Raw genomic sequence first — 23112 nt, 5'->3', positions numbered from 1 at the left:
TTGGAATCGAAGAAAGATTCAATTATAAAACTCTAACATAATTGTGGAGGCAACTTTATTAATATCGTACTAAGTCTATCCAGTCTTATATGAACATACTAAAAATAAAATATTAAATAGTTCATCCAGATATCTCACCATGAATTGGTATTTAACTCTGGATTAAACAATCGAGGAAACAAGTTTATATCACAATAACCGCATTCATGATAATCATGTATTACACACACAAAATGGATGATCATGAATAAACAATAAAAGAAATCCCCCTCACAACGTACACAAAAAAATCCTAGCTATTAGAAGACGGCTTAAAAAATAATAATAATAATAAATAAATAAATACATTTAAAGAATAAGAAGTCCGAAAGACATCACATCATCACCTTGCACTTCTTAATAATCTTACAAAAATAATAATAATAATATACTTTAAAATACAATCATACTAGGAAGTAGCCTATCAAAATTGACACTTCAATTCTGTCAAATTTGTTCAAAATAAATAGAAAATGCTTCATGCTGGGATTTATCATAAATAACAATTAACTCTCACTGTTATATATATATATATATATATATATATATATATATAAAAGGAAATGTAAAGAAAAGAAAGTGTTTGTAGCATTAAATAGCTATCCATTAAACATTTGAGGTGACATAGAAAATATTTTTAATATAAACTCTAAAGCACAATTTCAACCAAAGTCATTAACTCGGGGTTCACAAGCTATTCAGTTGCAGGAAAGCTTCCTCAGTGGATTCAACCAATGGTTCTTTCCTTTCCCCTCCAGCCCTTTTATAATTTGGCGCTTTCCCTTCTCGCTTTATCACTCCTCCTTTTTTGCTCCTTTCCTTTCTCCGCAATTAGTGAACATAAAATCACATTAGTCCATCAAAATAGACACTTCAATTTGGTTAAACTTAATCAAAATAAAGAGAAACCAAAAAGTTCTGTGATTTATTAAGAATAAACAAATAATTCTCATCAATTCAAATTTAAAATAAAGAAAAATAATAAGTAATCTTTATGCATATTCATTTATTTTATGTATCATAAAAGAATTTTTTATATTTTTTTATATAGCATTAAAAAGCTATCCATAGAATTAGAACATTTTTTTGAAAACACACTGTCTTAGTATTCTATTGAGGCATCATTGGGATGGAAGGATTTGGGGGGATACGGAAAGAAAAGAAAGAATAATGAATGTTGTGTTTGGATAAAAGGATTTGATGAAAAAAAAGAAAGGATTTAATGAAAAAAAGAAAGGATTGACTAGTCTCCAAATTTCTCATATTTTATTCCTCAAAAAATGAGAAGATTTGAAGAAAAAGGAAGGTAGGCTAGTGATACTTTCAAAATGCCAAAATTAACCTTTAAAATTATAACACTGAACAACTTCTAAAATTTTAGATAAAGGATATGATAGTTATTCGATCGCTAACTTTTTTTTTTTTCTTTTTTTTTTCCTCCATCTCATCCAAATAAAAATATTAATATTTTCTTTCTTTTCTTTCCTATTTATTTAAAAATTAATATAAATTATTATTATTCTTTATTTTTTTATTTTTTTTATAACCATTATTATTAACTATTATTATTATTATTATTATTTTTCCTTGTATCCAAAGAAAGAGTGTTATGGCAATTGCACGTAAAACTCATTCGTAGAACATTTGATAATGAGAATTTAATAAAAAAGTTAGATTCTACAGTTTCAACGAATGAGGTCCACCTCTTTTAAGTTCACACACGACTTATAATTCTTCATTTTGTTGGAGCTCATTATGAATGAGGTCCACCTCTTTTTCTCACTTCTCAGTTTTGCATCTCTCTTCTCTCTTCAGCAGTGACCCGAACAAATTCTATCTTTTCGGGGAAGTGACATTTATTATATATTTATTTGACACCACATCATAAACATAAATTCAACTACATAAGCATACCTATTTTGCTCACTTAAAAATTTTAAATTTTTCCATCAAACTTTAAAAGATTCAGAATATATATAAAAGAATCGTAATTAAATGGCCCTTTTAATTTTTAGATTGTCATTCAAGTTGAAAACTGATTTTTGAATATTTTATTGTGAAAAAGTCGTCTAACATGTCCATCAATCTCTCTCTCTCTCTCTCTTGAAATTTTCCAACATAAACCACAACTACAAGATAAATAAAAAATTGTCCCCACTAAAAAAAATTCCAATTCTGCCCTGCATTTAGGTCAACTAATGAAGTTTATTGATAATTGCCAGCCTAGCTAGCATGTCTCGGAAGAATATATACCTATACATAGAGGTCAAAGAAATATTAAAGTGGTGTCAAAAAAAAGAAAAAAAGAAAAAAAAAAAGAAAAAGAAAGATTAAAGAACTCTAGTCGGTCCTATGATGACTAGGACGATCACATATTCCAAAATAATAAGACAAATTAAATAACTAAAAAATCTCAAAATATAGAGTCACACCACGTGTCACAAATCGACCGATTAATCAAAGTCCACTCAGGTTGCTCCACTTACAAGGACGCTTTCCCTGTAGATCGCACCAATGGTTCTTTCTTTCCTTTTTCTTCCCCTTTTGTCATTTGACACTTCCCCTTCTTTCTCGCTCCACTTTTTGATTCTCCCCCCCCTCTCTCTCTCTCTCTCATCAGTGACAAGAACAAATTCAAATTTTAAGTGGAGTGATCAATCCATTTCTTGGTGTATTTTGCTAATTACAGGTAACCCTTTACAATTGAACACCCATTGCTCTACATTTCAAGTTTATTTTGTATGTTCATTAATCAATTTTTTATTTATTATGGTGTATGTTCTGTTTCTGTTTCATCTGTTGTTGCAAGTGTATGCATCCATGAAAAAAACTGAAACTACATATTGATGTCTTGAAATTTCTGTCTCTCTGTGTCAAATCAAGTATCCCATTTCTTCTGGAAGTTTAAGCTAGTAGGAATTAACCACACTAAATTTAAAATAAGTATGGAATTTAAATAAGTAAGATTAAAATTGAATATATAAATTTAGTAAAGTTGATATATAAATTTAGGAGATGTAATAAAAACCGTAGGTCAAGAAATACCAAAAGAGTTTTTATTACCTGGGCTCAATTCTTTAATAGGTGGGAAGATTGAAGATGGATGATGTTGGTTAAGTTGACGAGTGCTTAAATTATGATGTTTTATGTGATCAACTCAGTCTTTGAAGTTGAAAGGAAATTTTTAGCTAAGTTTGGGAGCACCGAATACAAATAGGAGCCAATTTGGTGCTCCCAAACACAACAGTTGTTCCTAGTCATGTTTTATGGGAGAGAATGTTTGTCAGTTAAGAAATAAAGAGTTCATAAGAAGATAAAACTAACACGAGTTCATGTAGTTTTATTGAAGTTATAATTAATCCTAGAAAGAGCAAATGGTGGAATGGGAGTCATGTAGATACGGCAAATAATTGAGATGATATTTGGTTGAGTTGAGTTGTGCTAAATCCTTTGTGAAGCCACTTTGAAGCATTTCGTGTCTGGATTTTTGATACGTGTGTTTCCATTTAACCATTGCCTCATGTGTAATTCAGTAAAGCATATCCTTTAACATTTTCCTTATGTACTATGGTTCGCATATGGGATTTAATTGACTTTGCTTATTTGAGTATATAATATTGTTTGTTTATTTATTTTTGTTGAAGCCATACCCAAATACTTGTTGTTCCTGCACAGATTACATATATCCCTTGTTCATTGATCTCTAAGGGAGTTGTTTGATCGCTGCTATGGGAGCCCAAGATGCCTCCTCAAGTCGATGTTCTTATCATGCATTCTTGAGTTTCAGAGGTGATGACACGCGGAATACCTTTACTGATCACCTTTATACAGCTCTACTACATGCAGGAATACGCACATTTAGGGACGATGATGCACTGGAGAGAGGACAAAATATCGCCCTAGAACTAAATAAGGCAATCCAAGAGTCGAGGATTTCAATAATTGTCTTCTCAAAAAACTATGCATCTTCAAGATGGTGTCTTGATGAGCTCTTGAATATCCTTGGGCACAACAAGACTGTTGGTCATATGATTCTGCCAGTCTTCTATCATGTGGATCCGTCCCATGTAAGAAAGCAGACAGGGAGTTTTGCAGATGCATTTGCCATACATGAAGAGCGATTTAAGATGGAGACAGAAGAAAGAAAAGAGGCGGGGTTGGACAAGATAAAGAGGTGGAAGGAAGCTCTGAAAGAAGTTGCAGATATGGCAGGGATGGTTTTAAGAGATGGGTAATTTTCTTACTTATCAAAAAAACAAAAAAAGAGATGTGTAATTTTCTTAAAGTGTTAATACTATTTATTTATACTTTCAAATTATTCATTCCATTAGATGCTAATGTTATCCACTCTCACATTATTTTTTAATGCCAATGTTTTAAACTAGTCGAAATGTATTGAAACGCTATTAATACTATCTATGTATTATTTATCATTTTTTTTGAAATGATATATATACATATATACTTTTAGCCAAAGTATTAATAAAATATGAAAGCTTGACTTCAAGTAGATGCAAAAGACTTGCTATCCAATATGCATATGTAATATAAAGTCAATGTTGTATCACTGTCCTATTTCATAATTTGTGGTATAGTGGTTTCCAAATACTGGATGTTAAGTCTAGAAAATTATTATATGAGTTTGTGAAATGTATTATACCACTAATATATAGATTTGATCATAAGAAGATTTCTAGTTGGATGGCATGAAAAAGAAGGGAAAAAAAAGGATGGATCGAACATGAAAGGGTAAAACGAGCAACATGTTTAATCATTGTTATTTACAACTCAAGGCGTGTGTGAAGGCCACAATATGTATAAAATAAATTATATACATATCTTGAATTAAGATACAAAGAAGTATAGCTGGGTTTGAGTTAAAAGTTCTTCAGTAACTCAAATTTTAAGTTGTTTAAAATCATATAAAAGCACTTCAAAAGAATACAGTCAGTAGTTGCAAAAATTCTGGAAAATAAGTAGATGAATTTTAAAACAAGGAAGTAGATGAATTTTAAAACAAGGAAATATCATTAGGATTGTGAAAAACATGAATTCCTTTTCATGAACTTGGTTATTTCAATTGGAGTATGAATTTTTTGAACATTCTTATCTTTTTTCTTATATTCCTCCTCCTCTTATATATCATTAACATAGTATAACCTATGTAATTCTGTCAATTTGAGATTATCATAATATATAGCAGTCTATATGCTTGTATATGAGTCGTAATGGCCAAAAATTGAACACCATGTAATTTGTTTTATTTTATATTTATAATCATCACTTGTTGTTTCATTATAATAGATGACGTTTAAATAGCACTTTATCCATTTCCATTGCATTTTGCAGGCAAGAGTCACGTTTTATTCAAAAAATTGTTGGAGAGATTGGAAATAAGTTGAATCGCACAGTTTTGAGTGTTGGTCCATACCCAATTGGAATAGATTCTCGTGTAAAAGACATTAATTCGTGGGTACAAGATGGATCAACGGATGTTGGCATAGTGACAATCTGTGGAATGGGGGGAATTGGGAAGACCACCATTGCCAAAACTGTGTACAACCTAAACTTCGACAGATTTGAAGGTAGCAGCTTCCTTGCAAATATTAGAGAAATATCAGAACAGCCCAATGGTTTGGTTAGTTTACAGAAACGACTTCTTTCAGATATTGTAAAGGGGAGAAAAGAAAAAATTAGCTGTGTTGATGAAGGAATCATTAAGATTAGAGATGCTCTTTGCTGTAAAAGAGTTTTAGTTGTTCTTGATGATGTAGATCAATTAGACCAATTAAATGCAGTACTCATTATGCGAGATTGGTTTTATCCAGGAAGTAAAATTGTCATAACCACTAGACATGAGCAACTACTCAAGGCACATGAACGGTATAAGATGCACAAAGTTAAGGAACTAAACGAGAATGAATCATTTCAGCTCTTCTGTTGGCATGCCTTTGGACAAGACCATCCCATTGAAGTTTACTTGGAGTACTCAAAAAGGATTGTACGCTACTGTGGAGGGCTTCCTTTAGCTCTTCAAGTGTTGGGTTCTTCTCTATCTGGCAGACCTGTAGATGTGTGGGAAGGTACATTAAAGAAATTGGAAGTTATTCCTGACAGTCAGATCCTAAAAAAACTTAAAATAAGTTTTGATTCCTTACAAGATGACCACGAGAGAAATTTATTCCTCGACATTTCTTGTTTCTTTGTTAGAAAGGATAAAGAATTCACAATTGCAATACTAGATGAGTGTGGTTTCTACACAAAAGTTGGGATTCACAATCTCATTGATAGATGTCTCATAACTATCGATGAATATAACAAGCTGACAATGCATCAGTTGCTTCGGGACATGGGGAGAGAAATCATACGCCAAGAATCACCCAAGGAGCCTGGGAAACGCAGCAGATTGTGGCATCACAAGGACGCCTTTAGCATATTAAATGACAAAACTGTAAGAAATATGCTTCTCGTGATGTCTATTTGTATATTTTTTAGTTGGCGTGCTTACTTTTTAAGTTCTCTTATCAGGGAACAGATTCCATTGAAGGCCTCATCCTCAACTTGAATGCGTCTAAGGAAGATAGGTCCATTGAGAAATTCTTTGGTTTAAATAATGCAAAAAGACACCATTCAGAGGATTTTCTTGACAAACCTACATTACTTTCCGAAAACAATTCATTGAAGCGGCGTCGTCTAGGCTTCTTCTCTGGGCTCCCTATAAATTCCTCCTCAATTAGATCGCATTCCATATCAAATGAAGTAGATTTTCAAATTGATGCATTTTCAAGGATGCAGAGGTTAAGACTACTGCAGCTGAATAATGCAAGGGTTAGAGGAGACTATGAAGAATTCCCTAGTAAGTTAAGATGGTTGTGTTGGCGTGGGTTCCCTTTAGAATCTATACCCAGTGGCCTTCATCTGGAGTGTGTGGTTGCCCTTGACATGCGCAATAGCAACTTGAAACAAGCTTGGACTGGATACAAGGTCTGATACAAACTATTTTCCTATTTTTCTTTTCGTTTGTGATTGATATTTATATTCATATAAAATTAATTTCTAAATGGGCTATTGCGTGGTGCCTTGGTAAAATGCTTTGGTTGTCAAGTGTGTTATGCTAATATTTTCTACTTTTTTATACAGTTACTCAGATCGTTGAAAATCCTCAATCTCAGTCATTCCCATGGTCTTACCAATACTCCTGACTTCTCACAAGTCCCCAATCTTGAAAAATTGATTCTTAAAAATTGCAAAAATTTGATTGAGATTCATGAATCAATCGGGGAATTAGGGCGACTAGTTCTTTTGAATCTAAAAGGTTGTGAAAATCTTGGGAAGCTTCCATTGAAAATTGGCCAGCTAAAATCTCTTGAAATACTCATTCTCTCTGGTTGTTTAAAGCTCGAGAAGTTGCCTACGGAGCTAAGCAAGATGGAATCTTTGAAAATACTCCATGCTGATGGGGTTGCCATAAGTCAATCACCCTCCATGACTACTGCGGTTAGATCATGGCCTTCACACTTCCGGGATTGGCTTTTGGGACCAAGAAGAAGTCCCGAATCTATCAGCTTTTCATTGTATTCTTTACCACGCTTATTATCAAGCTTGAGTCTTGTTGGCTGCAACCTATCAAATGATGCTATTCCAAATGATCTTGGCTGCCTATCCCTGTTGCAGGACTTGGATCTAAGTGAAAATCCAATCTGTAGCCTTCCAGAGAGCATCAAGTGTCTCACTCTGCTGGAGGTTCTTGATCTAGAGAAGTGCACAAAACTCCAGTTTCTTCCGGAGCTTCCAATGAGTTTAAGGGAATTGTATTTATTAAGATGCAGGTCACTGGAAACAATAACAAATCTACCAAACCTGTTGGGTTCACTGCATTTGTTGATGAATTACTCTGACAATCTAACTGAGGTTCGGGGGTTGTTCAAGTTAGAACCCATTGGAAACTTTGATGAAGTAATGATCAGCAATTTGGGCTTGTCCGACATGGAATTCCTGAGAAATATTGAAGTGTCTCTGTGGAATAACATGACTAGAACTAAAATAAAAGGTCCCCTCCAGGTGAGCTCTCTCTCTCTGTCTCTCTCTCTCTCTCACACACACACATATCGGTAAGAGTTAAAAATGATCATTTTCATGTTGTAGGGACTGTATGAATTGGGTATATTTAGCACTTTTCTCCCTGGTAGTGAAGTTCCAGGCTGCTTCAGCATAAAGTGCATGGGATCTTCAATATGTTTCAAGGTACCTTTATTTCCTAATATGAAGATCCAAGGCTTGAATGTATGTGTTGTCTATGCACAAATTGATGGACATTCTGGTAATTCAAGAAATGTTTATTGGAGAAATGCTTATTGGACCGAGTGTTGCATGATTGAAGTGAGTAATAGGACAAAGGATCTGAAGTGGATATACAGCCCAACATTCATGGGCATTTCAGATGACCTCAAGGAGATGGTATGGTTAAGCCATTGGAATTTTGTGAATCAATTCATGGAAGCTGGCGATGAAGTGAATATTTCAGTGCTTTTTGAGGAAGAAGAAACGAACCTTAAGCTAAAGGAGTTTGGAATCCATGTTGTGATTGAGGAAGAAGAGAAGGGTACCCCATACCTCACCTATCCTTCTTGTCAAAATGTTAATAACGTAGATTTGTCGGTGTATCAGGTGAGGACAGGTTTGTACTTCCTTTGTCATTACAACTATAGCCTCCATCGAAGCTTACCGGATGACAGCAATTATGATTGGACTACTTGGTATAACTTCTTATCTGGCGATGTGGAGGAGCAGCAATGATGATTGCTGAGGATGATCTGACAGTAACACCTCTATATCATTTTTTTTTTCGATTCACAGTGACCTTTAATATACAAATACATACTCCAAAGCACTCCTTGTCAAAATGTTAATAACGTAGATTTCTTGCTTTACACTCTAAGCTGAAGTGAATGCCCGAGTTTAATGGCCTGAGCCAACTGGTTGATATTAACGGCAGAATTCAGGTGCGCAAAATGGCTTACTTTCAGCATAAATTTGATTAATGTTCATGAGTCATTAGAGAATTAAAGAGTTGTTTTTCGAATAGAAAAAGTTGTTAAAAGCTTCCTACAAGTACCTCTTTTATTTTTTATGTTATGAGTAACCTTCTAAGCTGGTGACATTCGGATACACTTGGACTATAAAGTAAACTTCGGATGTGTGCAATCACTTCGGATACACTTATTGTAAAGTAAATTTCGAATGTGTGCATTCACTTGCCGATTGACATGTAAAGTAAACTTCGGATGTTTGCAATCACTTCGGATACACTTATTTTTCATTTTTCTTGTTTCTTGCTGGCTATCTAAAGCTCAAGAAGTTACTTTAGATCACTGTCTCTGAGCTGCAATCACTTAGTAATAGAGCATTGCACAAGCCACCAATTACTTAAGAACTTCCAATGAGTCTATGGCCGGGACTTGGATTGAGCTTGGTGCAGGTAACCGGAAGTGGTATGAGAAGTACACCAAACCTATTGAAATCAACGATAAATGTGTCACCGTCTAACTCTCTTTCACTGTTAATTAATCAACAAGCCACAAAATCCTTTATGAATTTGTTACATTTGCCAAAAAAAAAAAAAAAAAGAGATATACTCGTTACATACGTTTTGCATTTGCTTTGTATAATAATATATTTATTTTTTGGGCAACAAATTCTTTTACTGAAAAAATACTATTTGAGAAATAATAATTCAAACAAGATATGAAAAGTAGAGAAATAATAATTCAAAAAGGAATAAAAATACCTTAAACATAAATCACATGAGCGGGCCAAAACTGACACTTCAATTTTGTCAAATTTAATCCAAAAAAAGAGAAAATCACTGTATTTTGTAATTTATAAGGGTCTCACTATGCTCCACAGACTCGATCTAAACAACTGCCCAAAACCCCAGTTACTTCCGGAGCTTCCAATGAGTTTAAGGTCATTGAGATTACCTGGAGTGCAGGTCATTAGAAATGATAACAAATCTACCAAACCTGTTGAATTCGCTGTTTTTATTGACAGTTAATTGTGAGAAACTAACAGAGGTTCAGAGAATGTTCAAGTTAGAAGCCACTGGAAACTTTGATGAAGCAATGATCGGCAATTTGGACTTGTCCAACTTGGAATTCCTGAGAAATATTGAAGTGTCTTTTTTGTATAACATGGCGTTAACTGAAAGCAAAGTTCCCCATCAGGTGAGTTCTCTCTCTGTCTCTCTCATATCGGTAAGAGTAAAAAATTATGATTTTAACACATTTCTATGAACTGGGTATATTTAGCACATTTCTCCCTGGTAGTGAAGTTCCAGGCTGGTTCAGCATGAAGAGCATGGGATCTTCAATATGTTTTAAGGTACCTTCATTTCCTAATTTCAAGATCCAAGGCTTGAATGCATGTGTTGTCTATGCACATTCTGTTAGACATAATTCGATCAATGCTTAGTGGTATAACTTATGCGTGATTAAAGTGAGTAATAGAACGAAGGATCTGAAGCGGATGGATATACATACAGCCCAGCATTCATGGGCGTTCCAGAAGACGGGAATGAGATGGTATGGTTAAGCCATTTGGATTTTGTGAATCAATTAATGGAAACTGGCGATGAAGTGAATGTTTCAGTGTTTTTCCGATGAATCCTAGTTAATGGAAGCTGTCGGAGTTTTAAGCTAAAGGAATTTGGAGTCAATGTTGTGTTTGGGAAAGAGAAGAAGGGTAGCCAATACCACACCCATCCTTCTTGTGAAAATATTAATAACACAGTTACACAGATGATCATATACCATAGAACTAGCTTTTCTGTAAATGCTTACTTCTATCAGTAAATTACAAACAAAAACAGTGCTGTTACTTTCTTGTCTATCTGTTAATTTTCCACATCTTTGCATTTTCAACACCAGTGGTGTGTGTTTCTTGGAGATGTGATGACCAAATCAAATTATGACAAATGAATTACAGAATTCAATTAAAAATCAACAAAATCAAATCCATATATTGATATATATGGCAGTCAATATATATAGTTAGTACAATAACAGAATATGTATAAATAAAAAGGTGGAACAACTAATGAAAATGATATAAACCCCCATTAATTAAGCAGTCAAATTAAAGACATGTAACACACACAGACACACAGAGAGGTGGTGATGATCCATCAAGGTCTGGAAGGACTGTTGTGGTGGTGAAGAGGGTCAGGTCCAGTTGGCACTTCCCTTGCTGAGCCCTCCACACCAAAACCCTATCACCGAATCAAAAACCCATTCACAGATTATAAGATACATATATACATATACATACACATATACAGAGAGATTACAATTACATAAAGGAATAGTGAAAAGATGAGAGAAAGTTGGTTTTTCAGAAATTAACATATTAAACTGTCTCTATACAATTCAATGTCAAAATCAATTTATACAAAATCAATTTATACAATTCAATTTATATATCAAAATCAGCCTGCCCAAATCAAAAAAAACCCTAATCATTAATCAACTCAAAACCCTCCGTGAAGTCAAATTCTAAAACATTCCTAAAAAATCAACATATGAACAAGCACTCACCACCGCATCGGATGAACAGGCACTCACCGCCGCATCGGATGAACAAGAACTCGCCGCTGCCGCTGCCGCTGCAATGGACATCTCATCAGATGAACAAGCCCTCGCCGCCGCCAACTCATCAGCCCGAGCCAGAACATTCTTCCTGAACCCTTCCAATGCAATTCTGTAATCATCAAGCTCATCCAACCCTAGTTGATCAACCTCCAAGTCCCACCAACCCCTTTCCGACCTAACAACCCTTTTTCTTCTTCATCTTTCTTGCCCGTACACAGGACTTACTCCTGATTACTGTTCTTCTTCTCTATTTTCTTTATTTCCACCTTTCTGAGCCACATGCTTTTCTTCATCTCATTTCTGTTCTCCATTCCTTTCCTTCTTTTCAAACTAACCAACACACAGTTCTAATCCCCACCGCCTCTGTTTGTCTAGGTTTATCAGGTTGCTAAGTGGGCTATGGGCTCAGCATATATGGACAAAGGCCTGACTTGTTCATTTGCTTGGAGTTATGAAAGCAGCCAAACAATGTGTAATATATTTTTTAGTTGGGTCAGAGTTGGTACAGTAAACGGACTCATTTCCAAACATGACCTGTCCCAATTTGACCTGTATCTACCTATATAACAAATCTTACAAGCTTTTAAACTCCATACCTTTGGAATATAATATAATATAATATAATATATTTATTTATTTATTTGTATCTTTAATTTGTATGTATCCATGAAAAAATAAGAAGAAGCTGAAATTAGATATAAAAATGTAAGCTAAATAAAATTAGCCACTGGGTTTGGTTTCTATGTTCTTAGACCCTTCCATGTTGATGTCTTAGTATATCCAATTTGTTCTCAAGGTTTAAGATAACAGAAATTAGCCATGCATAAGTATCCAAAATAAAATTTTCACCTAGCCTCAATTCTTTAATTTGTGGGAAGACTAAAGATGATGTTGGTTAAGTTGAAGAATGTTTATGGTGTATTGTGTGATCATAATTAAAAAATTGAACAAAAATTATGTTTGGTTCAGTTTTTTAAAAATTCAGTATAAAACGATCTATTTTTAAGGAACTTTCCATTTATAGTTCTTTAAAAATAGTTTTATATTTCCTATCCTTCTGAGAACTGTTTTCAAAATTACAAACCAAATAGATCCTAAATTAGTAAATTTCACCTTTACTCATTCACATTAAAAGTTAAATATTATTATTTATTTCTTCGTTTGGGTGGATTAAATTCCGACAAATTTGGGATCGAAAAAAGATCCAATTATAAATGGAGACAACTTTATTAATATCGTAATAACTCTATCGAGTCTTATATGGACGTACTTAAAAAAATCTTAAATAGTCCATCAAAATATCTCACCATGAATTCGTATCTTGAACTCTGGATTGTACAATCGAGGAAACGTATTTATATCACAATAAGCGCATTCATGATAGATTCAATTTGTTAAAAATCTTAATTTTCTTTTGTATTCATTGACATGTATTACACACACAAAATGAATGATCATGAATAAACCACAAAAGAAATCCACCCCCACAACGTACATGAAAAAAATCCTAGCTATTAGAAGACGCCTTAAAAAATAATAATAATAAATAAATAAATTTAAAGGATAAGAAATCCTGAAAGACATCACATCATCACCTTGCACTTCTTAATAATCTTACAAAAATAATAATAATATACTTTAAAATACAATCATACTAGCATGTAGCATATCAAAATTGACACTTCAATTTTGTCAAATTTGTTCAAAATAAATAGAAAATGCTTCATTTTGTGATTTATCATAAATAACAATTAACTCTCACTGTTCTAGATAAAAAAAAAAATAATGTAAAGAAAAGAAAGTGTTTGTAGCATTAAATAGCTATCCATTGAACATTTGAGGTGACATAGAAAATAATTTTTTTTAATATAGACTCTAAAGCGCAAATTCAACCAAAGTCATTAACTCGGGGTTCACAAACTATTCAGTTGCAGGAAAGCTTCCTCAGTGGATTCAGCCAATGGTTCTTTCCTTTCCCCTCCAGCCCTTTTATCATTTGGCTCTTTCCCTTCTCTCTTTATCACTCCTCCTTTTTTGCTCCTTTCCTTTCTCTGCAATTAGTGAACATAAAATCACATTAGTCCATCGACTCCATCAAAATAGACACTTCAATTTGGTTAAACTTAATCAAAATAAAGAGAAACCAACAAGTTCTGTGATTTATTAAGAATAAACAAATGATTCTCATCAATTCAAATTTAAAATAAAGGAAAATAATAAGTAATGTTTACTATCAGGCATATTCAATTATTTTATGTATCATAAAAGAAAAAAAAAATTGTAGCATTAAAAAGCTATCCACATAGAATCAGAATATTTTTTTGAAAACACTGGCTCAGGAATCTATTTGGGGGATAAGAAAAGAAAAGAAAAGAAAAAAGAAAGGATAAAAAATGTTATGTTTGGATGGAAGGATTTGAGGAGAAAAGAAAGGATTGGCTATCCCTCCAAATCCCTTACATTGTATAAAAATGAGAAAATTTAGAGGGAAAAGAAAGTGGATTAGTGATACTTTCATAATGCAAAAATTAGCCTCCAAAATTATAACATTGAACCACCTCCAAAATCTTAGATAAAGAGTATTATAGTTATTTGATCATTGTTCAATCTTTTCTTTTATCTCTTCCATTTTATTCAGAATACTCACATTATCTTTTTCCTTTTCCATCTATCCAAACATAAATGTAAATTATTGGTATCATTTATTTGACTTTACTTTACTTTACTTTACCTTCCTTTTCTTATTTTCTTTCTCAAGTAATACTCTTTCTCTCCTGTCCTCTCCTCTCCTCTCCTATGCCAATTACAGGTAAAACTCTTTCTTAGAACACTTGATAATGAGAACTTAATAAAAAAAGTTAGATTCTACAGTTTCAACCCGAGCTCATTATGAATGAGGTCCACCAATTGATGTATTGGACAAAATTCCTCACTGAGGTAGAGTTGCTCACTTGCAGGTTAGCCTCCTCTGTGGATCCCACCAATGGTTCTTTCCTTATCCTTTCCTCCCCCATTGGACACTTCTCCTTCTCTTTTTCTCACTCCTCATTTTTGCTTCTCTCTTCTCTCTTCAGCACTGACCGGAACAAATTATATCTTTTGGTGGAGTGATCAATCCATTTCTTGGGGTAATTTAGGGTCGGCCCTGACCCAAGGCTCCACTAGGGCCTTCAAATTTATGGGGCCTCAAAATTTATAGGCCCATGGATGATGGGCCACCAGTAAGAAAAAACAGAAATTTAGGGCAAATCATTTCAGCCTCCCCAATCGCCTCCATCGTTCTCAACTCCAAACTTGCCCTCTCTCTGTCTTCGCAATTGCAAACTACAAAATCTACAAGAATCAGAAGTTCAAAACCCATATACTTCAGTTAATCAAAATTTCAAAACCCATATCGCCATATCATTTCAGATTGTTCAAAAAATCAAAACCCATATCTTTCAGTTTCCATCGCCCGCTGTTCCAGTTAGGGTTCGCAGTTCGCAAGCTTCACCCGCGGTCTCTCAACTCTCAAGCTTGCCCCCCTCTCTCTCTCTGCAACTGCTAACTTGTATGTATGGGTTTTGTTTTAATTGTTTTTTTTCTAAATCAATTAATCAAGGTCTGTAATTCTTGTTTTGCAAACTAAATCCTATTTGGTGAAATTTTTTATGATCTTTTTTATATAATTTTTTTATATTGTATGAATTTTAGTTATAAAGTGAAGATAATGACTGACTTATCAAACAAAAGTGAAGATAATGACTGAAACAGGATCTCCCTTTGCAGGATTTGAAAGACTAATTGGTAAATTTGGGTTCAACTTGAGTCTTGAACAAGCTGAAGGCCAGTGGATTATAATTGTTACAATTACAGCATCCTACGGTCCTACCATCTTTTACCGTGCTTTCATCACTTCAGACTGGTAAGTCATTTCTTCACTTATTCAATATATATATATTATTCATTTTTTTTTTTCATGCTAATAACAAATTGGATGTTAACCGCATAAAGCATAAATCTGTCAATTAATATGGGCACCCAATTGTATATGAAACAAAGTACAATATAAAGTAACAAAATTTATTAATATGTAAACAACAAAATTTTCATTTTTTGTAGACTTTTGTGCTTTGAGCAACTTGGAGGTGCTTGATTTGAGTGTTAGTGTGAAGAAGCTGATTACAGTAAAAGGTATTATAGTGTCATATTCATTGCATTTTGAGGTAATCTACATTTTATTTCAGCAAAACAAATATATATATATATATATTTTAATTCTATAACTTCTATTTCTGTTTTTTTTTTTTTTCTTTTTTGTCATTTATGTCTACAAGAAAATTTGAATCTGGGCATGAAAAAAGAAAAAAAAAAAAAGAAGAGAGAAGAAAAATTAATTCAATCTCAAAAAGACGCTATTCATAAGCTTTTTAGGGACAATACACAAATAAAGAGTTTAGTTGAAGATTTGGTGAATGAAGAACATAGGAATTAAGAAAATCTTAATGAACATGGAGATTTAATGAATGAAGATACGAATGAGAATCAAAACGAAGAAAATGTGAATGAACTTGAAGATTTGGTAAATGAAGAATATACGAATGAGAATGATAGTCTTCCTTTGAACATTAATGATCCAGGAAATTGGAAAAATATTGATAAAAAAAATGAGAGATTTATTAGTTGAAAGAGGTCCTCCAACAGATGCTAAATTTGAAAATTTTCCTACGGATTCAAAAAATAGACATTTATTTTTGTGCATGTGAAACTTTATGTATAAAGGGCCTCACATTAAAGTTCGCCTAGGGCCTCTAGAAATTTTTTCAATCTCAGGGCCGGCCGTATATTTTGCTAATTACAGGTAACCCTTTTACAAATTCAATCTTGTAGTGGAGTGATGAGTCCATTTCTTGGGGTATTTTGCAAATTACTAGCCCTTTTACAATTAAACACCCATTGCTCAATATTTCTAGTTTATTACATGTATCATTAATCAATTTTTGTTTTCTGTTTCTGTTTAATTTTTTGTTGTATTTGTATGTATCCATGAAAAAGAAGAAGCTGAAACTACATATAGAAGTGTAACTTGAATAAAACTAGCCACTGGGTTTGGTTTCTATGTTCTTAATGGTTGATCCATGTTGAATAAGACTGTTAGATACTTACCGAAAAAATAAAAATAAAAATAAAAATAAAAATAAGACTGTCAGATCAAGTATCCAAATTGTTCTAAAAGTTTAAGTGAATTAACCATGCATAAATTTAAAATATTGAATGCAAATAAGTATGATTAAAATTGAATATATAAATTTAGTAAAACTGAAAATATATATATGGAGATGTAATAAAGATCGAAGGTCTCGAGAAATACCAAAGGAATTTGTATTACCTAGGCTCAATTCTTTAATAGGTGGGAAGATTGAAGATGATGTTGGTTAAGTTGAAGAGTGCTTATGGTGTACTATGTGATCAACCTAGTCTATAAAGTTGAAAGGAAATTTTGTAGCTAAGTTTGGGAGTACTGAATAGGCGCCGATTTGGTGCTCCCAAACACAACATAACAGTTATTACCTAGTCATGTTTTATGGGAGAGAATGTTTGTCAGTTAAGAGATAAAAATGTCATAAGAAGACAAAACTAACATGAGATCATGTAGTTTAAATGAAGTTATAATTAACCCTATAAAAAGAAAATGGTGAAATGGGATTCATGTAGCATACAACAAATAATTGAGATGAAATTTGGTAGAGTTGAGTTTTGCTAAAACCTTTGTGAAGCCACTTTGCAACATTTTGTGTCTGGATTTTCTGTTACGTGTGTAATTCATTAAAGCATATCCTTTAGCATTTTCCTTATGTACTATGGTTCGCATATGGGATTTTAATTGACTTCACTTATTTGAGAATATAATATTGTTGGTTTATTATTTTATTTACACTACACAACTACTGGTTGTGCCTGACAGATTACATATATCCCTTGTTCATTGATTTCTTAGAGCATTGTTCAATGGTTGCTATGGGAGCCCAAGAAGCCTCCTCAAGTCGATGTTCTTATCACATGTTCTTGAGTTTCAGAGGTGGAGACACCCGGAATACTTTTACCGATCACCTTTATACAGCTCTACTACATGCAGGAATACACACATTTAGGGATGATGATCGACTGGATAAAGGACAAAATATTGCCATAGAACTAAATAAGGCAATCCAAAAGTCGAGGATTTCAATAATAGTCTTCTCAAAAGAGTATGCATCTTCAAGATGGTGTCTTGATGAGCTTTTGAATATCCTTGAGCACAAGAAGACTGTTGGTCATATGATTCTGCCCATCTTCTATTATGTGGATCCATCCCATGTAAGAACGCAGACAGGGAGTTTTGCAGAAGCATTTGCTAGACACGAAGAGCGATTTGAGGCAAAGACAGAAGAAAGAAAAGAGGCGGGGTTGGACAAGATAAAGAGGTGGAGGGCGGCTCTGAGAGAAGTTGCAGATTTGGCAGGAATGGTTATAATAGATGGGTAATTTCCTTGAAGAGTTAATAGTGTTGATTGAATACTTTCAATTTATTCATGCCAATATATGCTAATTTTACTCACTATCAACATTCTTTCTTAATGGTAATGTTTTAGACTAGTCGAAATATATTGAAACATTATTAATACTATCTGTATATCATTTAACAATTTTTTTTAGAATTTATATATATACTTTTAGCCAAAGTATTGATAAAATATGAAAGCTTGACTTCAAGTAGATGCAAAAGGCTTGCTATTTAATATGCGTGTATTATATATATAAATGCGATGTTATATCACTGTCCTATTTCATTATTTGTGGTATAGTGGTTTCCAAATACTGGATGTTGAGTCTAGAAGCTTATTATATGAGCAAATGTATTATACGACTGATATAGAGATTTGATCATAATAATATTTCTATTTGGAAGGCATGGAAAAGAAGGAAAAAGAAAGGATGGATCGAACATGAAAGGGAAAACGAAAATGTTTAATCATTTTTATTTACAACTCAAGGCATGTGAAGGCCACAGTACCATATAAAATAAATTACAAACATCTCTTGAATTAAGATACAAAGAAGCATAGCTGGGTTCGAGATAAAAGTGCTTCAGTAACTTAAACTTTAAGTTGTTTAAAATCACATAAAATCACTTCAAAAGAATAAAGTTAGTAGTTGCAAAAATTCTGGAAATAAGTAGATGAATTTTAAAGAAAGGAAATATCATTAGGATTGTGAACAACAGCAGTACCTTTTCATGAACTTGGTTATTTGAATTGGAGTCTGAATTTTGTGAACATTTTTATCTTTTTTCTTCTATTCCTTCTTTCATATATTTTAAGAGAGTATAACCTACATAATTCTGTCAATTCTAGATTATCATTATATTCAGCAGTCTCTATGCTTGTATATGAGTCGTGATGTCCAAAATTGAACACCGTGTAATTTGTTTTATTTTATTTTCATAATCATCATTTGTTGTTTCATTTTAATAGATGACTTTTTGAATGTAATTTATCCATTTTCATTGCATTTTGTAGGCAAGAGTCACGTTTTATTCAAAAAATTGTTGAAGAGATTGGGAACAAGTTGAAACGCACGGTCTTGAGTGTTGGTCCATACCCAATTGAAATAGATTCTCGTGTAAAAGACATTAATTCATGGATACAAGATGGATCGACGGATGTTGGCATAGTGACAATCTATGGAATGGGGGGAATTGGGAAGACCACCATTGCCAAGACAGTGTATAACCTAAACTTCGACACATTTGAATGTAGCAGCTTTCTTGCAAATATTAGAGAAATATCTGAACAACCCAATGGTTTGGTTAGTTTACATAATCGACTTCTTTTAGATATTCTAAAGGGGAGAAAAGAAAAAATTAGCAGTGTTGATGAAGGAATCATCAAGATTAGAGATGCTATTTGCTGTAAAAGAGTTTTAATTGTTCTTGATGATGTGGATCAATTAGACCAATTAAATTCAGTACTCATCATACGAGATTGGTTTTATCCAGGAAGTAAAATTATCATAACAACTAGACATGAGCAATTGGTGAAGGCATATGAACTTTGTAAGGTATACAAAGTTAAGGAATTAAACGACGATGAATCGTTTCAGCTCTTATGTTGGCATGCCTTTGGACAAGACCATCCCATTGAAGTTTACTTGGAGCACTCAAAAAGGGTCGTACACTACTGCAGAGGGCTTCCTTTAGCTCTTCAAGTGTTGGGTTCTTCTCTCTGTGGCAGACATGTAGACGTGTGGGAAAGCGCATTAAAAAAAATTGGAAGCTATTCCTGACAGTCAGATCCTAAAGAAACTAAAAATAAGCTTTGATTCTTTACAAGATGACCATGACAGAAATTTATTCCTCGATATTGCTTGTTTCTTTGTTAGAAAGGATAAAGAATTCACAATTACAATACTAGATGGGTGTGGTTTCTACACAAAAGTTGGGATTCAAAATCTCATTGATAGATGTCTCATAACTGTTGATAGAAATAATAAGCTGACAATGCATCAGATGCTTCAGGACATGGGGAGAGAAATCATACGCCAAGAATCAACCAAGGAACCAGGGAAACGTAGCAGATTGTGGCATCATAAGGACGCCTTTGATGTGTTAAATGAAAGAACTGTAAGATATATGCTTCTTCTTCTTTTTTCAAAGATATATGCTTCTCAAGATGTGTATCCGTAAATGTTTTTTAAGTTGTTGTACTAACTTTTCGAGTCCTCTAATCAGGGAACAGATTCCATTGAAGGCCTCATCCTCAACATGCATGTGTCTGAGGAACATAGGTCCACCAAGAAATTCTTTGGTTTAAATAATGCAAAAAGGCATTCTTTAGAAGATTTTCTGGACAAATCAACATTGCTTTCGAAAAACAATTCATTGAAGCGGCAGCGTCTAGGCTTCTTCTCTTGGCTCCCCATAAATTCTGCCTCAACAAGATCGCATTCCACATCAAATGAAGTAGATCTGGTCATTGATGCATTTTCAAGGATGCCTAGATTAAGACTACTCCAGCTAAATAATGCAAGGCTCAGAGGAGACTATGAAGAATTCCCTAGGAAGTTAAGATGGTTGTGTTGGCATGGGTTCCCTTTAGATTCTATACCCAGTGGCCTTCATCTGGAGAGTTTGGTTGCCCTTGACATGCGCAATAGCAGCTTGAAACAAGCTTGGAATGGAAACAAGGTTTGATACAAACTATTTTCCTTTGGTGATTAATATTAATATTCTTATAAACTAATTTCTAAATGGGCCATTGCGTGGTGCATTGGTAAAATGCTTAGATTGTCAAGTTTGTTATACTAATATTTTTTTTACTTTTTGCTCACATCATTGAAAATCCTCGATCTCAGTTATTCCCATGGTCTTACCAATACACCTGACTTGTCACAAGTCCCCAATCTTGAAAGATGAATTCTTAAAAATTGTATAAATCTGATTGAGATTCATGGATCAATTGGGGAATTAGAGAGACTAGTTCTGTTGAATCTAAAAGGTTGCAAAAATCTTCGGAAACTTCCATTGAAAATTGGCCAGCTAAAATCTCTTGAAATACTCATTCTATCTCGTTGTTTAAAGCTCGAGAAGTTTCCTACAGAGCTGGGCCAGATGGAGTCTTTGAAAATGCTTCTTGCAGACGGGATTGGCATAAATCAATCACCCTCCATGACTACTGGGGTAAGATCATGGCCTTCATACTTCCGGGATTGGCTATTGGGACCAAGAAGAAGTCCAGAATCGATCAGCTTTTCATTGTGTTCTTTACCACGCTCATTATCAGTCTTGAGTCTTGCTGGCTGCAACCTATCAGATGATGCTATTCCAAAGGATATTGGCAGCCTATCCCTGTTGCAGAGGTTGGATCTAAGGAACAATCCGATCTGTATACTACCAGAGAGTGTCAAGTTTCTCACTATGCTCCGGTCACTCTCTCTAAACAACTGCACAACACTTCAGTTACTTTCGGAGCTTCCAATGAGTTTAAGGAGTTTGGATTTATTCGAATGCAGGTCATTGGAAATGATAACAAATCTACCAAACCTGTTGGATTCACTGTATTTGTATATAACTGACTGTGACAAACTAACTGAGGTTCAAGGGTTGTTCAACCCATTGGAAACTTTTATGAAGTACTGATCAGCAGTTTGGGCTTGCCCAACTTGGAATTCCTGAGAAATATTGAAGTGTTGTTGGTCAATAACCTAACGTCGACCGAAGAAAAGTTCCCCTTCAGGTGAGCTCTCTCTCTCTCTCTCACACACACACACACGCGCGCGCTCGCACACATTCGTAAGAGTTAAAAACTATGATTTCGATGCTGTAGGGATTGTATGAATTCAGTATATTCAGCACTTTTCTCCCTGGTAGTGAAGTTCCAGGCTGGTTCAGCATGAAGAGCATGGGATCTTCAATATGTTTTAAGGTACCTTCATTTCCTAATTTCAAGATCCAAGGCTTCAATGTATGTGTTGTCTATGCACAAACTAGTAATCCGAAGGTTACAAATTGGTATGAGTTTTTCATGATTAAAGTGAGTAATTGGACAAAGGATCTGAAGTGGGCATACAGCCCAACATTCATGTGCATTCCAGATGACGGGAAGGAGATGGTATGGTTAAGCCATTGGAATTTTGGGAATCAATTGGAAGCTGGCGATGAAGTGAATGTTCAGTCTCTTTGCAGGTGTCTCATAAGCTAAAGGACTTTGGAATTCATGTTGTGTTTGAGGATGAAGAGAAGGGTACCCCATACCACACCTATCTTTTTTGTCAAAATGTTAATAAGAGTAATTTGTATCAGTTGACGACAGGCGCGTACTTCCTCTGCCATCATCGTTTTGGCATCCATTTACGCCATACGGTTGACGGTGATCGGAATACCTTTATTACTTGGTGACTCTGAAGGGGTGGCTACTGGCTCCTGTACATCTACTGTTACTGCATTTGTGTTTCTATTGATGACCACGTATATTAACACAACATACTCCAAAGCGCTACTGCTATGGAGAAATTAACTGCCCCCACTCTTATAAAATTCTCAAAAAGACTCGTTTACCAAGCTAAAGTTCAATAGGACCCATATATGTTCTTTTTCTTGGACCTCAAAATTTTTTTTTTTAAATAAAATAAAAATCATTAAGCCTTCCACCTTTCTTGAGAGAGATTTCAGTAACGATACAAAAAAAGAGGTGAATCAGGTTAATTAATTTGTATTTTGATTGTCTTTGATTATTACTGGATTAGCCAATAACTAATTAGAGAGGTTATTTGAATTATTTTAGCAAATCAGCAAGACTTTTATTAAATAAAAAAATTTAAAACTTACTAATTAAAAATTGATGGATACAAATATTATTTTACTTATATTTTAGATTATTACTTGGCGCAATGGGATTTGAAGGTCACGGAT

General features: G+C 33.9%; 1 protein-coding gene, 1 long non-coding RNA gene and 1 pseudogene across 4 annotated transcripts; 2 read left to right on the top strand and 1 right to left on the bottom strand.

Annotated features, from left to right (window-relative positions):
• The first annotated feature begins 2538 nt into the window (after window positions 1-2538).
• LOC132300225 (disease resistance protein RPV1-like) lies at window positions 2539-9246 on the top strand. Of its 3 annotated transcripts, none has more exons than XM_059797230.1 (6): window positions 2539-2728; window positions 3871-4270; window positions 5389-6490; window positions 6568-7023; window positions 7180-8100; window positions 8185-9246. In XM_059797230.1, the coding sequence occupies exons 1-6, from the start codon at window positions 2554-2556 to the stop codon at window positions 8833-8835; spliced, it is 3705 nt and encodes a 1234-aa protein (XP_059653213.1). In that variant the 5' UTR covers window positions 2539-2553; the 3' UTR covers window positions 8836-9246. The 3 variants fall into 3 exon arrangements, with proteins under 3 accessions (XP_059653213.1, XP_059653215.1, XP_059653214.1); XM_059797232.1 differs by having other exon boundaries at window positions 2665-2728; window positions 3715-4270; XM_059797231.1 differs by lacking the exon at window positions 2539-2728 and having other exon boundaries at window positions 3000-4270.
• A 1783-nt stretch (window positions 9247-11029) lies between these two features.
• LOC132300226 (uncharacterized) lies at window positions 11030-12186 on the bottom strand. The gene is made up of 2 exons (XR_009480351.1): window positions 11631-12186; window positions 11030-11305 (listed from the first exon to the last, which is right to left on the bottom strand). It is a non-coding gene; the product is annotated as an uncharacterized LOC132300226 (long non-coding RNA).
• A 2644-nt stretch (window positions 12187-14830) lies between these two features.
• Window positions 14831-22682, top strand: LOC132300224 (disease resistance protein RPV1-like; annotated as a pseudogene).
• The last annotated feature ends 430 nt before the right edge of the window (window positions 22683-23112 follow it).

This window comes from Cornus florida, unplaced genomic scaffold, assembly GCF_030987335.1.
Source record: "Cornus florida cultivar Cherokee Brave unplaced genomic scaffold, ASM3098733v1 CherokeeBrave_3.0.0_Hap2_Chr03, whole genome shotgun sequence".
In the NCBI taxonomy this organism is placed as follows: domain Eukaryota; kingdom Viridiplantae; phylum Streptophyta; class Magnoliopsida; order Cornales; family Cornaceae; genus Cornus; species Cornus florida.
Note: the sequence above shows the minus strand (reverse complement) of the source record. Positions and strands in the feature narration are given on the sequence as shown.

What these genes read in the sequence shown, in the direction of transcription:
- LOC132300225 (XM_059797230.1), top strand. Translation starts at nt 2,554, where the DNA reads ATGGTTCTTTCTTTCCTTTTTCTTCCCCTTTTGTCATTTGACACTTCC. An exon ending in GTGTATTTTGCTAATTACAG is followed by an intron (nt 2,729 to 3,870) that starts GTAACCCTTTAC and finishes ACCTTTATACAG; the next exon opens with CTCTACTACATGCAGGAATA. An exon ending in AAATAAAAGGTCCCCTCCAG is followed by an intron (nt 8,101 to 8,184) that starts GTGAGCTCTCTC and finishes TTCATGTTGTAG; the next exon opens with GGACTGTATGAATTGGGTAT.